Source organism: Sinocyclocheilus grahami, unplaced genomic scaffold, assembly GCF_001515645.1.
Source record: "Sinocyclocheilus grahami isolate Dianchi unplaced genomic scaffold, SAMN03320097.WGS_v1.1 scaffold188.1, whole genome shotgun sequence".
Classification (NCBI taxonomy): Eukaryota; Metazoa; Chordata; class Actinopteri; order Cypriniformes; family Cyprinidae; genus Sinocyclocheilus; species Sinocyclocheilus grahami.
Genome location: NW_015505367.1, coordinates 517,757 through 537,885, shown reverse-complemented (window position 1 = coordinate 537,885; position 20,129 = coordinate 517,757). Strand labels below are relative to the sequence as shown.

The window sequence follows — 20,129 nt, the reverse complement described above, 5'->3', positions numbered from 1 at the left end:
AGCAATGCCTGAATCAGATCCGGAAATAACGGCTATGCTTTCCCGGGCTGCCGTAGGGGTAGGGCTCGAGTGGAGACTTCCATCGTGTCCCGAGCCCTCAAGGTTGGATGATTGGTTCTTCGGGGTGGTCAGCGCTGGTTCTCAGTGCCCGCCTCGGTTCCTTTCTTCCCGGAAGTGCATGAGGGGCTAACCAGGTCATGGACGGCACCTTTTACTGCCGGAAACCGATCTGCTGGTTCCTCCTCCCTCACCACCCTCGACGGTGGTGCAGCTAGGGGGTATACGGGGGTCCCCCCGGTGGAGCAGTTGGTTGCAATGCAGTTGTGTCCTAATACCGCCTCCACCCGGCAGGGCGAATTGGTACGTTTTCCCAGTGTTATCCAGTCTTACTCATTGGGTAGTGCCATAGCAGCAGCAGTAGCTGGTCCTCTTGTGCAAGCCCTGGCCTACGCCAAAAAGTAGGAGCGCAGGTGGCTTCCACAGGACACTGGAAGGGGGCAGTACCTGTGGCCCTTTGTTAGGGATCCCAATTCGTCGGTCATCCGACGTGACGTCAAGAGTGACAGACTGAAAGGGAGCGTCTCGGTTACGTATGGTAACCCTCGTTCCCTGAAGGAGGACGTCCCGTCGCTACAGCTCCTGTACCACAGCTGAGCGGCCGGGTCACCGGCTCGGCTCCTCAGCAAAAACCTGAATATGCGCTGCATCTGCTGCCTACTTATACTCTCGCTGTGATCAGCAGCAGCTGGATGCAATAATCGCATGCCAATGTGCATTGGCTCGTTTAGTTTTCACTTCAAGTAGATTTGTCTCTCTTAGCGAGATCCCAATACGTCGGTCATCCGATGTGACGTCTCCGTTCCCTCCTTCAGGGAACGAGGGTTACCATACGTAACCGAAACGTTATTTCAGGCAGCCTGTGAGAAGAATTTGTCTTTGTTTACTCACATCACAGCTCCTATCTGGGTTTCTCTTCCAGTGCTTCTTCTCGTTCTTCTTAGAGGCAGTGGAATGGAGATTTGCGTGAGTCTTCACCCTTGGGTTCAAGGCAAGGATACTCTGAAGAACAATTACACATAATCAAGATTGTTAAAAGTTCAAAGGTTCAATCAATACAAGATCATTGCAGAACAAATAAAGTATGCATCTACACAATTTACATAAACTATTATGATACGTTGTTAAATGCTGTTAAAACTGAAGCATGCTATGTACTGTATATATTATATACAGTGGGGGAAAAAAGTATTTAGTCAGCCACCAATTGTGCAAGTTCTCCCACTTAAAAAGATGAGAGAGGCCTGTAATTTTCATCATAGGTATACCTCAACTATGAGAGACAAAATGAGAAAAAAAAATCCAGAAAATCACATTGTAGGATTTTTAAAGAATTTATTTGCAAATTATGGTGGAAAATAAGTATTTGGTCAATAACAAAATTTCATCTCAATACTTTGTTATATACCCTTTGTTGGCAATGACAGAGGTCAAACGTTTTCTGTAAGTCTTCACAAGGTTTTCACACACTGTTGCTGGTATTTTGGCCCATTCCTCCATGCAGATCTCCTCTAGAGCAGTAATGTTTTGGGGCTGTCGCTGGGCAACTTGCTTGTTTGTAGGTGACCAAATACTTATTTTACCGAGGAATTTACCAATTAATTCTTTAAAAATCCTACAATGTGATTTTCTGGATTTTTTTTCTCATTTTGTCTCTCATAGTTGAGGTATACCTATGATGAAAATTGCAGGCCTCTCTCATCTTTTTAAGTGGGAGAACTTGCACAATTGGTGGCTGACTAAATACTTTTTTGCCCCACTGTATATATATATATATATATATATATACACAGCGGTGGCCAAAATTATTAGAACACTAGTATTTTCTCCAGCTAAAAAATGGTTTTAAGTCAGTTATTTCTATCTTTTGCTGTAGTGTGTCAGTAAGAAATATCAGTATTCATTTTGCCATTAATTGTATTAATCCAGTGAGATTTTGTTTGCACAAGGAGTCTGACAACAGCCAGTGCTCCACACAGATTTGATCTCATCATCATCCAGTCTGGAATGACATGAAGAAACAGAACAAACTGAGACAGACTAAATCCAGAAGAACTGCGGCAACGTCTCCAAGATGCTTCAAGAAACCTACCTGCAAAGCTACAGTACTGTTAAAAGTTTTAGGCGCTTGTGTAAAAATGCTGTAAAATGAGGATGCTGTCAAAAATAATGTCATAAATAGATCTTCTTGATTTTGTTCTGTTTCTTCATGTCATTCCAGACAGACTGGATGATGATGAGATCAAATCTGTGTGGAGCACTGGCTGATGTCAGACTCCTTGTGCAAACAAAAATCTCAATGGATTATTAAAATTAATGGCAAAATGAATGTTTGGGAAAGTAAACAGATATTTTCCAGAGACACAAAATTAGATCAATTAACCTAAAAACTGTTTAAACTGACTAAATCTCACAAATGTTGATATTGAGATGAAAAGGCAAAATTAAAATAATGAAGACATTCATCAAAAGTTTTGAGATGTGATTTTGTGCCATCTTAGGCCAAAAGAAAAATCTAAGGTGGGGGCTAAGTTACCCCTTCTTACACCGTGTTACCCTAAATAATGTAGTATTTTTAAATATATATATTGTACTGACAAATAGAATGCATGGAATGATATATAGGACAAACTGTGAAGAAAAAAAAATTGAATGGAGCATAACTATATTTAATATCTATCTATCTATGCATACATACGCATTGGGACATTACACATTGTACCTTGTGAGTTCTGTGTAACAATAATAAAATATTTTTTCCCTAGTATTCCCTATATATCATTGCATACAATATATTTTTGGTGATAAGCATGCCAAAAATAGCACTTCTGAAATAAAAAAATGCCTGCAAGCCATGCCCTTCTACTCTCAGTCAACTGACAGTGATACAAAAGTAACTTAATGCATTACTTTTCTATAAAATGTATTTTTCCTCTCAATATTGCAACACATTACAGTTAAAAGTAACACTGAAGTACCCAACACTGAATAACATTACTAGCTCTTCAGCACAAATGAAGAAAAAGCAAAGATAATCATGCATTTGTGTTCCACAAACATGAAAGTATTTTAAAACATTGATATGAACTACAAAGCACACTCAAGTCAAGGTCCTTCAAAGCCATCTGTGACAACACTGATTAGAACGCCAGTGCAGTGGGGCCAATAAAGAGGGGTCTGACTGAAACAGTAAAGTGTGAAATGAGAGTCATGATGGGGACCATCATCATTTGATTCAGGAGCAACCTTCATTTCAAATACGCACAGCACCTTCACGCCTGCCAGTCAAATCACCCCATCACAGTCGAGGAGCTGAAGGCAGGCACCAGTGTGGGATCTTTTAATGGCAAACACAATTAACAGGCAGTTTACTGAGGGAGAAGAGAACAAGTGAGAGAGAAGCAACCATTACGATCACACTAATACCAATTTCATGCTCTTCGTAGTGTAAAAGAATACCATGTCCACAATCATTTCACTGTGCTGAAACACTATCTGACAAAGGCCAGAACAGGAGGCCAAGAGCAAATTGAAATAAGTCAATTTGGCATTCTAGCCCATAAGCCAGGTGTCAGTAAAACCTTCACCCAAAAAAGGACATTGACGGAAATTCCTGATGTGATATTTGAATGCTGTGATGACTCTTGTGAATTATCTGTGTGAATATTTGTCCAATTAATACGGTTTATAATCAGTCATGCACTGTTTCCTAAACAAATTGTCATTTTATGCTACAAAACTTTCAGAAGAAATATGTTTGACAGCAAATAAAGTGAGATGTAGGAAACAGTCCTTACAGGCTTTCCATTTACCCTTAGAAGCATAGAGTGATAAATTATTGATAGCACTATTAATATGTAGCATGTGTAAATCATTCTTAGTTTTGTTGGGGGTATAGAGCACTGAGCTGGAAAGGTAGGTCTTGCATGAAACTTATTTTTATCTTTTATTATAATTTTATTCTACAAGGGATGAGTGACAGCACTGACTGCTCATTAAAGAATTCTCACCATAATTGTTGTTAAATCTCCTAACATTTCATAAAGAGTAACAACTGCAGTAACGAAACCGTCAGCCGGCCATTATCAAAAAAATAAACTTCAACAGGAAGTCTACGCTGGATGCTGATAGGCTGACAGCATTACTTATTACATGGCTATTTGCCGAATAAATATGGACATGAAATACTGACTTAAGTTGACATTCTTTTGTAACCTTACTAGAAGGTGATAAAAGCATTTTTAACAAATTATCAATAGTGCAGAGATTTGAAGCTCACATTTCCATTACAGATTTGTGCAAAACTTTTGCAATATTTTATAAATGTTGATAAAAAAACTATTGCAAAATGACGGCATTTCCATTAACCGATGTTATGTGACTAAAACGTTATTTTTTTCTCTCGCAATAAGTCATGGTGACTGATGTTGGTTGGTTTACGTATATCACAGCCACCGCACTAGCCATTATTTTTAATCGAAGGAGATGAAGGGAGACATGTATCTTTAGCGAAGCAATGTGGAAAACCACTTCTGGGAAGTTTCTGAAATGGCGTGTGCAGACGCATGCAGTGTAAATAAGGGGTTATGGTAAAGAAAACCCCTTAAACTTGAGAGCAGCCCTGTATGAGGTGTTTTTTTTTTTGGAGGTTATATTACATTAAAGAATGATCATGTGACTTTTACATACACCAGATGACCTGTAAATGCAAAAAAAAAAAAAAAACTGTTTCCATTGCAGTTTTGAGAAATATTATTTTTTCTAATTGCCTGAAAAACCACCTCATGCTGTCACAGTTTTGTTAGTTTGGATTCTCAGTTTGTTTTCTTTTCCCGTTGTCATGGTTATTGATTTGATTTCATCATTAGGTTCAGCTGTGTCTTGTTAATTATCCTTGTTTGGTCTGTCTATTTAAATTGGTGTCTGTCTGATGTTGGTTGGTTTACGTATATCACAGCCACCGCACTAGCCATTATTTTTAATCGAAGGAGATGAAGGGAGACATGTATCTTTAGCGAAGCAATGTGGAAAACCACTTCTGGGAAGTTTCTGAAATGGCGTGTGCAGACGCATGCAGTGTAAATAAGGGGTTATGGTAAAGAAAACCCCTTAAACTTGAGAGCAGCCCTGTATGAGGTGTTTTTTTTTTTGGAGGTTATATTACATTAAAGAATGATCATGTGACTTTTACATAAACCAGATGACCTGTAAATGCAAAAAAAAAAAAAAAACTGTTTCCATTGCAGTTTTGAGAAATATTATTTTTTCTAATTGCCTGAAAAACCACCTCATGCTGTCACAGTTTTGTTAGTTTGGATTCTCAGTTTGTTTTCTTTTCCCGTTGTCATGGTTATTGATTTGATTTCATCATTAGGTTCAGCTGTGTCTTGTTAATTATCCTTGTTTGGTCTGTCTATTTAAATTGGTGTCTGTGCAGTTTGAGTTTGTCGGGTCTTAAGTTAACATTGATGTGTATGTTAATAAAGCACTGATATTATAACCAAGATGGCGGCGCGTTCACACTATCCTCCTGGACCATTACGGACTACAAGCCCCCACCACGCACCTGTGACAGCACCATCTCCCTGCTGAACGAGCTGAACGTCTTCTTCGCTCTCTCTCCCGACAGAAAGGTGTTTTCGTGTTTTTTGTCTTGTGAGTCGCAGTGTTTTTGTATGCATTCGTCGCGTCTATTTGTTTCTAAGCGCGCATATAGTCGTGAGTTTCTGCTCGATGTCGGCAGAACCACATTTTTAGAGTTAAACTCTGCGCACGCCGAAGAGCTGCGGGATCTTGGTCTGCTCCGGAGGCCCACACCATCACCGACCCCCACTACTGTATCTCGCCCACAGCGGAGGCGCCACAAGCGCTCGAGAGGAAGCAGAAGAGGGGTAAGCTAGCGGCTAACCCACACAAGCCGGCTATCCCCACCATCGTACCGGCTAACGTACGCTCTTTGGACAATAAACCGGACTACAACCGACTACTACGCTCAACTCAGAAGACTGTAAGAGACTGTTGTGTTTTTGTGTTCACGGAAACATGGCTCAACAACAGCGTTCCGCACTGCGCTATTCATCTCGATCAGCTGACATGCTATCGAGCGGACAGAGCTCGCGTCGAGGGAGGTAAGACCCGCGGCGGAGGGCTTTGTGTTTACAGAGGGTAGTCCGGACTGCTGAGTGAATCATTGGTACAACCCTCCCTTCTCTCCAAGAACTGTACTCGTCCAGAGTGAGCAAAAGGGCTGGCAGAATCACTCTGGATCCCTTACATCCAGCACACTCCCTCTTTGAACTGTTGCCATCTGGTCGACGCTACAGAGCTCTGAGCACCAGAACGGCCAGACACAGGAACAGTTTCTTCCCTCAGGCCATCCATCTCATGAACACTTGACAATAACTGTGGAACACACACTATTTATTCACTCATACACTTATTTATCTAACACACATACTCAGTCTACATTTCAATTTGCACATAATATACCTGTACATACAACTGTCTATTGTTATATACCTGTACATACAATTGTCGATTTGTATATTTTTTATTCCTTATTTTACTTGTTCTATTTTTTATTTTATTTTTATTTTTTATTATCTGTGTTTTTTTGTTCTGTCACTGTCATTCTGTTACACTGTGGAAGCTTCTGTCACGAAAACAAATTCCTCGTATGTGTAAACATACCTGGCAATAAAGCTCATTCTGATTCTGATTCTGATGTGTCACCTGCCTTCCCTTTCTGGATTAACCTATGTGGATTTATTAAAGACTGTAAGCCTTCATCTTCGTGTGTGTTCGTCGACACAGGCCGTTACAGAAGACCTGACCGAACAAGTGAAAGCACTGTGTTTGTGTTTTTATTTAATTTCTGTTTTTTGACCTGTCTGTTTTGTTTCTTTTTTCCGCCGTTAACCTGCTTTGCCTGGAACAGGGGAACCGCTCCCTAGAGAAACACTTGGAGGAATTCCTCGGTCTAGCACATCTGACTGCCTTCCCGGATGACTGCTTTTGCACATTTTTGCACACCGGACTGAACACCACCACATGTGCGCAGTTGAACGGGAAGGGTCCTTGAGGGAGTTTTGCGGACTATGTCAAGTGGGTGCTGGTGTCATGTGGATCGTCCATGACCATAGGACCAGCGGACGACAACGCCAGCCCCACTCCAGAACCAGAGCCCAGCCAGCCATCACCGCTGCGCAGAGCATCAGCCTGAGCCCACCGCAGACAGAGAGCCAGCGCCCGCCACGACCGACGAGCCATCACCAATGAGAGCGACAGAGCTAAGGATCACCCAGGAGCCAGAGCCTCATACGAAGTCTGACCAGGTGTGAGAGCCGGCTATAATGCACGCGACGGTGGATGAGAAAGTGGAGCGCGAGGGAATGGAGGAATGCCCCGCCCACTGCACCACCGCTGAGGGTGAGCTAAGGCAGGACACTGGAGATTTATTAGATTTTTTTCTGAAGTACCCAGTCTTCCGTCATCATCTGCCTGTCCTGTTACGGCCATGGAGGCCATTTATGAACTGTCTGTCTGCCCGAAAATGTCTGAGTGTATGATAACGACCACGAAGGTCGTTACCCTGTCACTGGTGCTCCCAGTGCTGGGAGTGGCCATGTGGTGTCCCACACACCGTCCCTAAGCCCCCCTAACATTCTGAACTCCCACCCACCCTCCCTCTCCTGCCTCCTCCTGTCTTCCCTGCTGCTTCAGCCCCTCTGCCGCTGTCTCCTCCCTCTGCTCACCCTCAGCCCACCATCTGTGCGGTGGGATTGCCGTGGGTCTGCCAGTCTCCATCGGCGTCATGGCTGGAGCGTCCCTTGTCTCCGCCTTCAGCCTCTGAGTCCTGGACTCCGCCTCGGCCCTTCGACCCAGTGGCTCCACAATGGCTCCTAGCTCCCTCCTCTCCGCCGTGGACCATCAGTCCACTGGCTCCGCCGGGCTCCCTCGTCCCTCCGGCTCTGCCTTGGTCAGTTGTCGACCATCTGTTGCCTCGGGACTCCAATCTTCCGGCTGCGCCTCATCCCTCCTTCCCTCTGGCTCTGTCAGGCTCCTCCTTCCCTCCGGCTCCAACTTGGTCCTCTGTCACTCCGGCTCCACCGTGGCCTTCCGGATCCCCGGATCCTCTTAAGTTAACATTGATGTGTATGTGTCACCTGCCTTCCCTTTCTTGATTAACCTGTGTGGATTTATTAAATACTGCAAGCCTTCAAGCTTGTGTTCGTCGACACAGACCATTACACATGCGAGCATAAAAACGTTTTTGTGATATTGATGTGTTTCCATTGGGTGTATTTTCTATTCAAAAATTTCAATTTCCACAATTTGAAGGTTGATGGAAACGCAGCTACAGAAGTTGCTTTCAAACCACACAGCGTTCTACTGCCATGTTTTTTTTTTATTATTATTACATTTTTACAGACATTTAAAAGGTGTTACAACAGTTACAACCAAGCAGCTGTCTGTTGGCAAAATATCTATAATTCACTCCCGGAATTTTGACAAGCACTCTTAACAATAGAGTAACAATAAAACAATCACATTACAATATTAGAGTAATATTAATTCTGAAGTCCTTTTGAGGACATTTTCAATAAAATCGATAACTAAAAAAAGTGAGATGTCACCAGTTGCACTTGTTTGTGATTTTGTGCATACTATCCTGCGTCAGAGCTGCAGAGTCATGAAAGTAGCATTTCAGTTTTAGCCAGATTTTGTTGTTTATTAGTGTGATGGCAAATATTTAGGGAATATCTGACTGTTGAATAATGCGAATCAGTTTCACTTTAAAAAGAAAAACACAACTTCGATCATATAACCTTTCGGCATATAGTCTGTGGCATTTAGTTTGTCTATTTTAGTACAGCTTAAACTAGATGGAATTTACAATTCTAAATAGTGTTGTTTAAAGGAAATCTTGTTTGTTTTCATTCATTTCATGTCTCACAGAAATTACAAAAAACATTAGGTTTGCAGAGTATTGTTCCTTGCTGGGACCGAGTCAGTCAAGCTACTGTTTATTTGCTATAATAGGCTCAGTCTGAGAAGCAGAAGTAATAATGAGCGAGTTAAGCCGTGTTTGACCAGTCGCAGATGAACAGATTTGGAAATCTATGGACGGCAAACTCAGTGGCGCACAGTCCACATAGAGCCGGAAAAGGAAAAACAAACATGCATTAATAATAAAAAAAGAACACTTAATCAAGGCCAGAACAGAAACATGCCCTGTATGTTCAGAGTGACTTGATTTTAGAGTGAAAGCTGTTTCTTGTAAGCAATGAAAAACATTGTGCACCTTTGCCAATTAGATCAATATTGTGTAGGGGAAACACATCCACAAGAAGAAAAGATCTATATAAGAAGAGATCAATATCGCTTCTAAAGTCCCTCTGTGATGGTTAAACAAGCTCTAGATGGAAATCATAGTCTATTTCATGTCAAATAGGCTTTTAGTGGAACAAAGATGGAAATGAAAGTGTGAGCCCATTTTTATGACCAAACTGAGGGTCGCTCTGCGTAGTTATTGCTTTTTGTGTATTCACTTCTAAAGGTAGTAAGGTAATTGGGGAGGTGTTATGGGTTTTCTTTTACTACATATATACAGTAATCCTTCATGAGATTGAACTCTGTTCACAAGAGGGTACATCGCTTTGTTGCTTGAAATAAAACCTGTTTTAAAATGTCAGCAAGGTTTGAGTTTCTTCCGGGAGGTAGGTTTCTCCTCTCAAAACACCACAGCCTCGAGATGAAAATAAAGCTGTGGAATTCAACAGAATGAAATCAAAGCAGAATCGCACACTGAAGATCAAGTGTATACATATCATTAAAACATGCCAGGCTTTGGCAAGAAAGAGAAGGCATTTTAAGCAGCATGTGATGTGCTGTGTTTCATTTCCAGAGGGTGAGCTCTGAAGACTGGCTTTATCACTCTCTGCTGGTCATAGTGATCCACTGAGACAACAAATCAATACTGGCTTTTTTTCCTGCCAAAGTAAGCAAAATCTGCTCCCTATCCAGAGTAGTGAATATGATCAAATGATAGCAAATTTTGTTGTCTGATGTCCATCATAAGGATTCTGCAAGCCTTTCATAGGGTGTAATATATATACAGCCCCATTGAAATTCGCTTGAAGTAAGTCTATTTTTGAATCTGCTTCCATTTTTAGCTTCCATATAGATTTTTCAATGTTTTCAAAAGAAGCATCATATACTCACCAATGTAGCAAGTATTTGATCCAAAATACATTAAAAACAATAATATTATGACACGTTATTACAATTTAAAATACCTAATTTCTATTTGAATATATTTTAAAATGTTTTTCAAATTTTCAAATTTATTGATTTTTGTAAAAAAAATATGTTGCTAGAATATATAGAATATTTAAAAGCATTTATCTGTGATACAAATCTTTTGTAACATTATGAATGTTTTTACTGTCATGTTCAGCATTGTTACTGAATAAAATTATTATTTTTTATTGAAGTATAATTTATATTTAATGATATACATCTTGATCTTCAGTGGAAGAACATCTGCCTGGATTCACATGATAAATTACACATGTAGAATTATTCAATATATCTTATTTATTTTATTCTTTCTTATTTTATTATCTTCTTTTATTTATTTATTGTTTTACATTTTTGTCAAAGTCCTAAAACCTTATGTTTAAGCAAAGTTTTAAATTAGATTTTGAACCCCAATGTGAGTTTCAATGTGAACTTTTAAATGGGAAATTTATAAACGGCAGCACCAACCCAGACCATAGAGTCCACATAATAGCAAGCTTTTGTCTCTGTCTATATGAGTTCAGGTGTGTTCTCTGCTATAATTAAGACTAATGAAACATCATCCAGATGCAGAAAAAGGGCAAATTCATAACTAAAAGCATTTATGCAATGATCTCAATGTAGGCAACTTGACCCCTTTCCAAAGCACACTTCATCTTTCATAACACAGCCCCCTCCCTCCCTCCCTAAGGCGGAATAGTTAAACACAATCTACAGAGATTCTTGCCTAGTCTTTTTGCCTGAAATCAATACAGGAATTGATTCTCCATAGCTGAAATGAAGCCACAGCGCTCCAGCAGCCCATCAATGTTCAGCACAAGCCCAGAATATCATTTAGTCCTGTAACATAATTATAGAGAGCAATACAGATCATTTGGCATCAACATCATCTTGCTCAGCTAAAGGTCTCCTGAAGCTTCTCTTCTGGTTTCAGAGACTGTAATGAGTGATATGGAGCTGATTCACACAGAAAAGCACTTCCGATTACCGGCTAGGCATCTGTGAGAGGCTTACTATGCTTTTGACCAACCATGTTCACACATTCTTCACATGATTTTATGCAAAAATGTATTAAACATTCCTGAAAAGGTTCATTAAAGCTATATTGAAGAATATTTTTGTGGGGTCCAAGACCCCAACTGACTAGTGTATGGGCAAAAAAACAATGAGGCATTTTTCAAAATATCTTCACTAATGTTCCACAAAAGAAAGAAAGTCAAACAAGTTTGGAGCAACATTCAGATGACTACATTTTGGTTGAATTGTCCCTGCTCTTAAATCCCTCAGTCCAATGAACAATGTGATTGTTAGATTGGTCTGATGTGAATCCAAAAAGTAAGAAAAGCACTTGGCTATGTGCTAGTTTGTCAGAATAGTTCTCAAGACATGGTCTTAACATGTTGAATGTGTTTAAACAACTAAACCCTGTATTCTGTCCAGACTCTAAATTATTGAAATTATTATTTCAAACTAAAGAAAGTGTAACAGGGCAGACCAAAATCCTGTGTTCCAGATGAGAGGCCTGTCATGTTGTTCAAAGGTTCGGAATGGGGTGTTTGTGAACAGATTTCTTAATACCATTCACTTGTGCCCGGGTTAATCATTGACTTAGGGTCATGAACTGGTTGAGTGGATGACAGTATGATAACCCAAGCTGAAGGGTTGCTGGCTCATCAATGTTCATTCAAACACATTTTGTTACACAACAGGATTTTTTTCTGAAGGTCTGAACATTCTGAACATTTAATGATAAAGAATGTTTTGTTTTGTTGAATTCTGGTATCTTTTCTATACATACAATTTGCAAGAATTTCATAGGGTAGTAATATATAGTGCCACCTATGCTTCCATCTATCTATCTATCTATCTATCTATCTATCTATCTATCTATCTATCTATCTATCTATCTATCTATCTATCTATCTAGTATTAATTCATTCATATAAATTGTATTTTATTTTAATATCAAAGATATTATAATTATTCATTTATGGGAAATGTTAATTTAATGAATAATCAAAGCCTATAAACATTTAATATACAGTTCTCAAACCATTATTCACTATATTAGTGGTGAATTTTTTGTTTTAATAACTACAATTTTTAATGTTTTTATTTTTGAAAGAAGTGACTTATGCTCACCAAGCCAGCATTTATTTGATCCAAAATACAGTAAAAAATACAGTAAAAAAAGTGTGAAAAGTTTTCATTTGGAAATAACTGTACTCCATTTGAATATATATATATATATATATATTGAATTTAATTTATTTATGTGATGGCAAATACATTTTCAGCAGTCATTACTCCAGTCTTAGAGATCATTCTAATCTGAAAATATCTATCTTATTTTAATTTAATTTGCATCATAAAATTATTAAAATTGTTGGTCACTTTATTTTAAGGTCCAATTCTCGCTATTAACTATGGTCATGCAGAATATGTGCTTTATAAGTACTAATAAACAACAATATGTTAATAATAGGCATGCTAATAAGAAACTGAGAATTGGTCCCTATACTAAAGTCTTGTCAAATTGTTTTGTTAAATTCTGGTATCTTTAGATCTAAAAAATGAATATTACTCAAGTATTTGATCTGTTTATGTATCAGCCTTAGTAAACACACTAAATGCAGTTGTTCAAAAAGAAAAAAAGCTCCTCCTTCCTAACTAATCTGTTTTAAACAAGTACACACTTTTGCATCCCTGACGGAGAGCAGTGTATCTACCTTGTGCAATCACTATGTAACCATTTACGTAAGGACTTACATCAGTAGCATATGTCATGAGGCCAATGTCTTGGTAAGCACCGCATGTAATCGCAGACCATTACTGGATTATAAATGTTCCCAAGTTTCCTACTGAACGCGAAAAGCACTGCTTTTTTTTACGGCATGGATAAAAGCTCCAGCAGGTACAGCATCTGACTTTGACATCCATGATATGGATGTCTGTCAGCTAATGGGACTTTCATAACGTTCATATTGCAATTTTGGCTTTTAAGTCGACAATTTTCTATCACGGTACTTGACTCGCTATCAGGAAGTGGTCATTGTTGGGGTTCGGGGCCTTCCATAAAAAGCCGTAGCCCTTTGTGTAAGCGGCCACATTAATCTGGTTTTTAACGAACACTGATGGCCATCCCGGAGGATTTTTTAATGAATCCGTGAGAACACACAAAGGCACACATTTAGTGCTCTCGGAAAAGCAGGATATTAAAATGAGACGTCTGACAGCACTGCCAAAATGAATGGCCAATTTAATTGCCCCACGGACAGCCATTATTATGACATTTAGTGAGGTATTTTCAGTGGCAGACAGGAGTCGTTTAGAGCACGTTTTAAGTGCACTCTGCACGCCAAGGTCACGTTGCCATAGTCATAACACTCATGAATAGAAATGCTAATGAGAGTCGTCAGTAACAGTTCTATTTTCTCTATGAAAGTCAATGCCCATATCTGCTCAAATTAAAAGAGAAAGCTTTATCTCACCTGAGCAGAGATGTCATCCGGTGTGTGCTGTGCATACCAAGACATCATAAAGAAGACCGTTTCTCTTAGGCTTGCCACTAATAGATAAGATCCATGTAAATCAGATGTGCTAATGCTAGATCAAACATGGCAAACGCTACGGACAGCAGGAACTAATACTGGAAATATAGAGACACTAAAGTTAAGAACAGGCCTGAATTGAAGCATCATTTCAAAAGGAACAAAATTACAACGATTATGCCTTCTTATGTTTTGATTAGGTTAATTGATTTTAATTCGGGGACATGAATTCTTTAAAAAACATTTAATGCCTCTGATTTTCTAGACTAATTTAACCTCTAAATTAGCAACCTGCTTACTTAACTGCACTTGACAGAAACAAAACATGATTTAAAAATAACGTTTACTGCTTTGAAATCTAAAAAGAAAAAAAAGAAAAAAAGTAGGCCATCAATCATGCACTGCTCACTAATCAATGGGCCTGTTGTCTCCAAAGTGCATTGTACATCAGATGAAATTGTGGAACATATGTGACTGTACACTTGTTTATCTGGAGGAAATGATCCTTAAATTGGAACTGTGCATTTTCATTAAGCTGCTAATTATGGCTTCATCAGTGTTGAACAGCTACTGAGAGCTGCTGAACGAGTCCCTGTCCAAGGTCCTGAAATCTCTTCCTAGCAGCTCACAAGGCCATGTTAAAAAAAAAAACTTACTCATTTGACCTTTTATTCATCTCCACCTTTTAACCTTTTAAAACATTCAGAAGGATTTTAACTGTCATTCAAGCGTAAATATTAAAGACTGGAGAAGAAAATTATCTTATGAAAACTGTAAATGGACCAACATTTAGTGCTAAATCATAATTCATAATAATATAATCATCATTATCATAAATATCTTAATGCTGTGCAATAAACAATTAAAATTAGGTTGAAATCAAATATACTGAACAAGTATAATATTAAAGTTCAGATTTTTGTTTTATTAAAATCAAGCATTATTTTCATTTATTCGCCTATTTTTCTTCTTTCGATGTGTCTGTGTTATGCAAAACAGTGCAACTTTCAAAGTTTTCTCTCGCAGTCTCCCACACAAATCATCTTACCTGACTTTAAAACATGGACACGTGCCCAAAAAAAGTCTAGCAACAGATGAGTGTGTAAAAACGTCTTACCGAACGAAATATACAGAGCTCAGATGCACTATGCATGCCGCTTTACCTCGATATCCGGCAATTCTTTGCTCAGCATTGTAGCCATTATGTCCGATCTGCAGTATTGTGATCCGATCTCTCCTCCGTTATAGAGACTCGAGAGCGCTCGACTCCAGCAGATCTAAGCACACGCTCTAAAAACACGCGACTAGTCCATTATGTCACCGATCACAACTCACCTCAGCAGCAGCTGTGAACTTTGTATTGACGCAGACATGATAAAGTGCTATTCTTAAACCACCTGTGCTCACATCTTCTGTCTCTTTTCACCCTATTCATTTCTTTTTAAATTTACACGAACGGCCAACATTTAAGTAGTTAGGTGAAATGGTAGATTCCGAAAACAGACGAAATTCAGAGGGTCAAAGTTTCATGGAGGGTATAAGGCTTGGCTGCACGTGCACGTGTTGATTTTATAACCCCTGTTTTCAATATTTAATTAAATACATACAATATCTAATTGTATAAATCTATCTATCTATCTATACAGTTTATGTATAAAAAATAAACTGTTTACATGAATAATTTACATATTTTAATATTTCCATTTATACATATGTGACCCTGGACCACCAAACCAGTCATAAGGGTCAATATTTTAAAACTATTTTATACATTTTATACATCAAGCTGAATACATACATCAAGCTGATTAAATAAGCTTTGCATTAATGTATGGTTTGTTAGGATGGGGCAATATTTGGCCGAGATAAAACTATTTGAAAATCTGGAATCTGAGGGTCCAAAAATATCAAAATATTGAGAAAATCTCCTTTAAAGTTGTTCAAATGAAGTTCTTAGCCATGCATATTACTAATCAAAAATTAAGTTTTGATATATTTATGGTAGGAAATTTACAAGATATCTTCAAGGAACATGATCTTTATGTAATATCCTAATGATTTTCGGCATAAAAGAAAAATTTATAATTTTGACCCATACAATGTCTTGTTGGTTATTGCTACAAATATACCCGTGCTACTAATTACTGGTTTTGTGGTTCAGGGTAACATATATATGTCATTAATCTCATGAATTCATATGATTTTTATATTACAGTTTGAAATTAAGGTAACACTTTACAATAAGGTTCATTAGTTAAACATTAATGTATAAACTAACGCATTAACCATGAGCAATACATTTGTTACTGTATTTACTAATCTTCACTAACGTTAGTTAATAAAAATACAGATGTTCATTGTTAGTTCATGTTAGTTCACAGTGCATTAACTGATGTTAACAAGATTTTAATAATGTGTTAGTAAATGTTGAAATTAACATTAACAAAGATTAATAAACGCTGTATAAGTGCAGTTCATTATTAGTTCATGTTAACTAATGTAGTTAACTAATGAACCTTATTGTAAAGTGTTACCGAAATTAATTGTTTAAGTGTGAATGTTAATTCACGTTATGAATGTTATTCATGTTATGAATAATCATAAAGCTTACATACACATTTAAATATACAGTCCAGTGTCGATATAATTCTTTTGAACTGTACATGATACACACTCATCTATTTCATATTATGATACTGATATTTTTCAGATCTAATCTGAATATTGTTGTCATAATTGGTAAGTTCATATAATTTTACTGCGTATTGATATGACTTGGGTCAAATTACATATTTCAAAATACCTTATGGTGTCAGAGCACTCAAAGATGAAAAACTCTTGGCTCCAGAGTGGAATGTAGGGTTAAATGTTTTGAGCCAGTCTCACTGTGAGGGGAGTGGCTTATCAAAACTATGTCCCTGGCTCCTCCCCCTCTTTCTTTCCTCTGTAAACCTGAGGTTCAAAGTCTGATGACTCCAAGTTACCATGTCTCTGAGCTGTGGTATTATGCAATATTCAACACACTTAAAAAGAATGGTTCCAGAAGGGGTTTTTCACAGCAATGCCATTAAAGAAACGCTTTGAGTTCTCCAAATAATTCCTTTTAGTGAACAGTTTTCTTTGTGTGAACATTTTAATGATCTAAAGAACATTTCCCCACTATAAAGAATTTGTGGAATGGAGAGGTTCCATGGATGTTAAAAGCTCTTCATGGAATCATATAGATGCCAATAAAGAACCTTTATTTTTAAGAGTGAGGTATAATGTTATTTTGTTAAAAACTAGTTACATGTGTTATTGTTATAGATTTTAGCTTTAACAGCCATAGAAATTCAAATATGGAAATGTTGGTAATCAAAAATACAATTAAAATGTAGGTGAGATTTATCTAAGATCCACCTCATGTTAAACAAATAATTTCACACATTTTCTCCTTTTTGTTTCATTTAAATCAGTGCAAACTTGAGCTAACAATGTGTCTAAACAATGTCAGAGTACATAAATCATCACACAAAGCCATTTACAGAGTTCTACTTTATTATAAAAACAAATATTTCCAACAGATGTGTTTTTCATCGTAATATTGTGCTGTAGTACACGAGACGGAATGAAAGAATGAACATACAGCGCATCTTATCAGACTTGTAATTCCATTTAGCCTTAAGACAAGAAGCTTTGTTTTGCTGTTTTTATGTAGACACCTCTGCCATCGCATGCAGAAATAGGTCACTTCACCTTCCATTCACTAGTGTTTATTCCTCCTGCCTGCTTGCATCTCTCGTCTTTGCAGTCAGAGCGGGTTTCTCTCCAACCCAACACAGCAGGCCAAACGTGAGCAGAGCTTGATGTTCAAACACCTGCCGACTGCTGAGGAGCTTTATTTTTCAAATCTGCAACTCTGGAGCTGAGCTGAGCTTCTCAGTGGTGTGTGTGTGTGTGTGTGCCTCCGGGTCTGTGTATGTGTGTGCATGAGTGTTGCTTGTTTGCACCTCAAGTGTTTTTGCAGTCTACTTAGCCTTCAACGCAATGTTGTGCTTTATGGCAAGACAATTATTTTTGTCACTCATTATAATCATTCAACACAGTGTTAGTCGTTTCCACAAGACAATTATTTTTGCCACTCATTATAATTACAGTAATGCAGAGTTTAGTGCACTTTGAATGCGGTACACATCTTTCATTTAAATATTTAGATGTGATAATACAAACAGAGAGATAATCACAAAAACGTCCCAAACAGTATTTTCTATTTGCTCTTCCTTAGATTCATATTCGCCCTATATTTTTCAAATCTAATATTTATGTTCAGGACAGCAGCCTCCTCATGCTGAGAGCTGATAAGCCCGAGGCAACTTACTGATCAGAGGGATTGTGGATCCTCTAGAATCAGCAGGGGTCAGAATATCATTATAATCAAGCAGCTGTAGTAGTACAGGCCCAGTGTTCTGGACCAGAATCCAGCACAGCATTGTCATCACGCATACAGACTCTGGCAACAGATGACACACTTGGCTCCCGTGAATTTTTCCTCTCCTCCGTGTTGGCCAATTCTGTGAATCAGCATTTGATTGATTCTCGTCACCCAGCGTTTGTGTGCTGAAAGAGAAATGATCTCAGTCCTTGGGCAGTAACAAACCTGACATCAGATAAGTGTCCTTTCATTTTCAAAGCGAAGGAAGGCGGCTTGATTAGTCGTTTGTGAAAGGAGCTGCTGTCAGTACACTGGGATATTTCACTGCCCTGCTGTAAAACAAAACAGCCGGCTATATATTTAAAGGCCTTTAAACATTTTTGAAGAGGTTGCATGTAGATGATCAGAAATTTAATACTGAACAAAAAGGACATTGATATGGGTTGTTTATACAGATACTGGTGTTGACAAATGATAAAACCAAAACAAAACAAAACAGAAAAACATCAAATTGCACATTTTGTGTCAAATAATTGTGTTTAAAATGTAATATATATATTATATTTAAAATAAGTATTCTAATTATTTTGCTAACATTAAATTGCTTTGCATATATTTTATTATATTATGTATATAATATATTCAACAACATGCACAATTATTTTTATATAGAGGTTACACTACCATTCAAAAGCTTGGGGTCAGTACGTTTTTTTTAATTCAGCAAAGATGCATTAAACTGATCAAAAGTGACGGTAAAGGCATGTGTACTGTTGATTTATATTTTAAATACATTTTAAATGTTCTTATTCATCCAATAATTGTGTCACAGTTTCCACAAAAATCTTAAGCAGCACAACTGTTTTCAACATTGATAATAAGAAGAAATATATCTTGAGCAGCAAATCAGCATATTAGAATGATTTCTGAAGGATCATGTGACAATGAAGACTTGAATAATGGCTGCTGAAAATTCAACTTTGCACTCACTATTAAAAATATTTAACATTATTACTGTTTTACTGTATTTTACTGTATCAAATCAATGCAGCTTTAGTGACAATAATTGCCCCAACCCCAAACTTCTGAATGTTTGTGTATATAAAATGCAATGATAGCAAAATAATTAAAATTAATTACTTCATTTATTTTACAAAATATTCAAAATTCACTAAAACACAAAATGTAAATTTGTTTTAATGTCTATTTATTCATCGGCAAGACTGTCAGTGGATTTGGGAAGTATTACATGATAAAATCACAGCCAAGCAGACGTAATTTTACAGATGCTCTCAAAATGGCCAAATAGCAACCAATTAATCTGGCAGTTATTATAACATTTAAGAATTTTTTTTCTACTTTTTGTGGGTTCAAAAATACCTGTGATTTCTTCAGCATCAATAGGTCTCTTTCATTTGCAGTCTCACATACCTTTTACACAAGCACATTGCTTTATCATCAGAGTGGAGCTATCCTTAGTGACTGAGCTCTGTGTGTGTGAATATGGTACGTGGTTCAACACATCTCTGGTTTTAACTAACCTGCACACTTTCATGCATGCTTTGATCCAGTAGGCAACAGTTCAAAAGGGAACGACAAACAGTGTTGTGTGGCAGTCAGAGAGAGAGAAACACACCAAACGGTTTCCTGCGTTTAACAGGCTACCTCCTGTGACAGTATCAGCGACAGGGAAGAGAGAAAACAGACCTTGGTTCACTTTCCCTTTTTTCCACTTTCCTTTCGTTTTTTTCTTTTTCTTGTTAGGCTTCTGAGAAAACCTCCGTAAATAATGTTTGTGACACAGAACA

At 37.9% G+C, this 20,129-nt stretch overlaps 1 protein-coding gene across 4 annotated transcripts in view; it reads right to left on the bottom strand.

Moving 5' to 3' along the window:
• The window catches only part of dpydb (dihydropyrimidine dehydrogenase b), a 168,681-nt gene extending 153,422 nt beyond the window's left edge, over window positions 1-15,259 (bottom strand). Inside the window, exons 1-2 of one of the 4 annotated variants that reach the window (XM_016284786.1) lie at window positions 15,074-15,259; window positions 949-1,059 (exon numbers count right to left, since the gene is read on the bottom strand). In XM_016284786.1, the coding sequence (XP_016140272.1) occupies window positions 949-1,059; window positions 15,074-15,112 (150 nt within the window). In that variant the 5' untranslated portion in view covers window positions 15,113-15,259. Of the gene's footprint in view, window positions 1-948; window positions 1,060-15,027 lie in introns of all 4 variants that reach the window. The other 3 variants (XM_016284783.1, XM_016284784.1, XM_016284785.1) reach the window with 3 other exon arrangements.
• Between the last annotated feature and the right edge of the window lie 4,870 nt (window positions 15,260-20,129).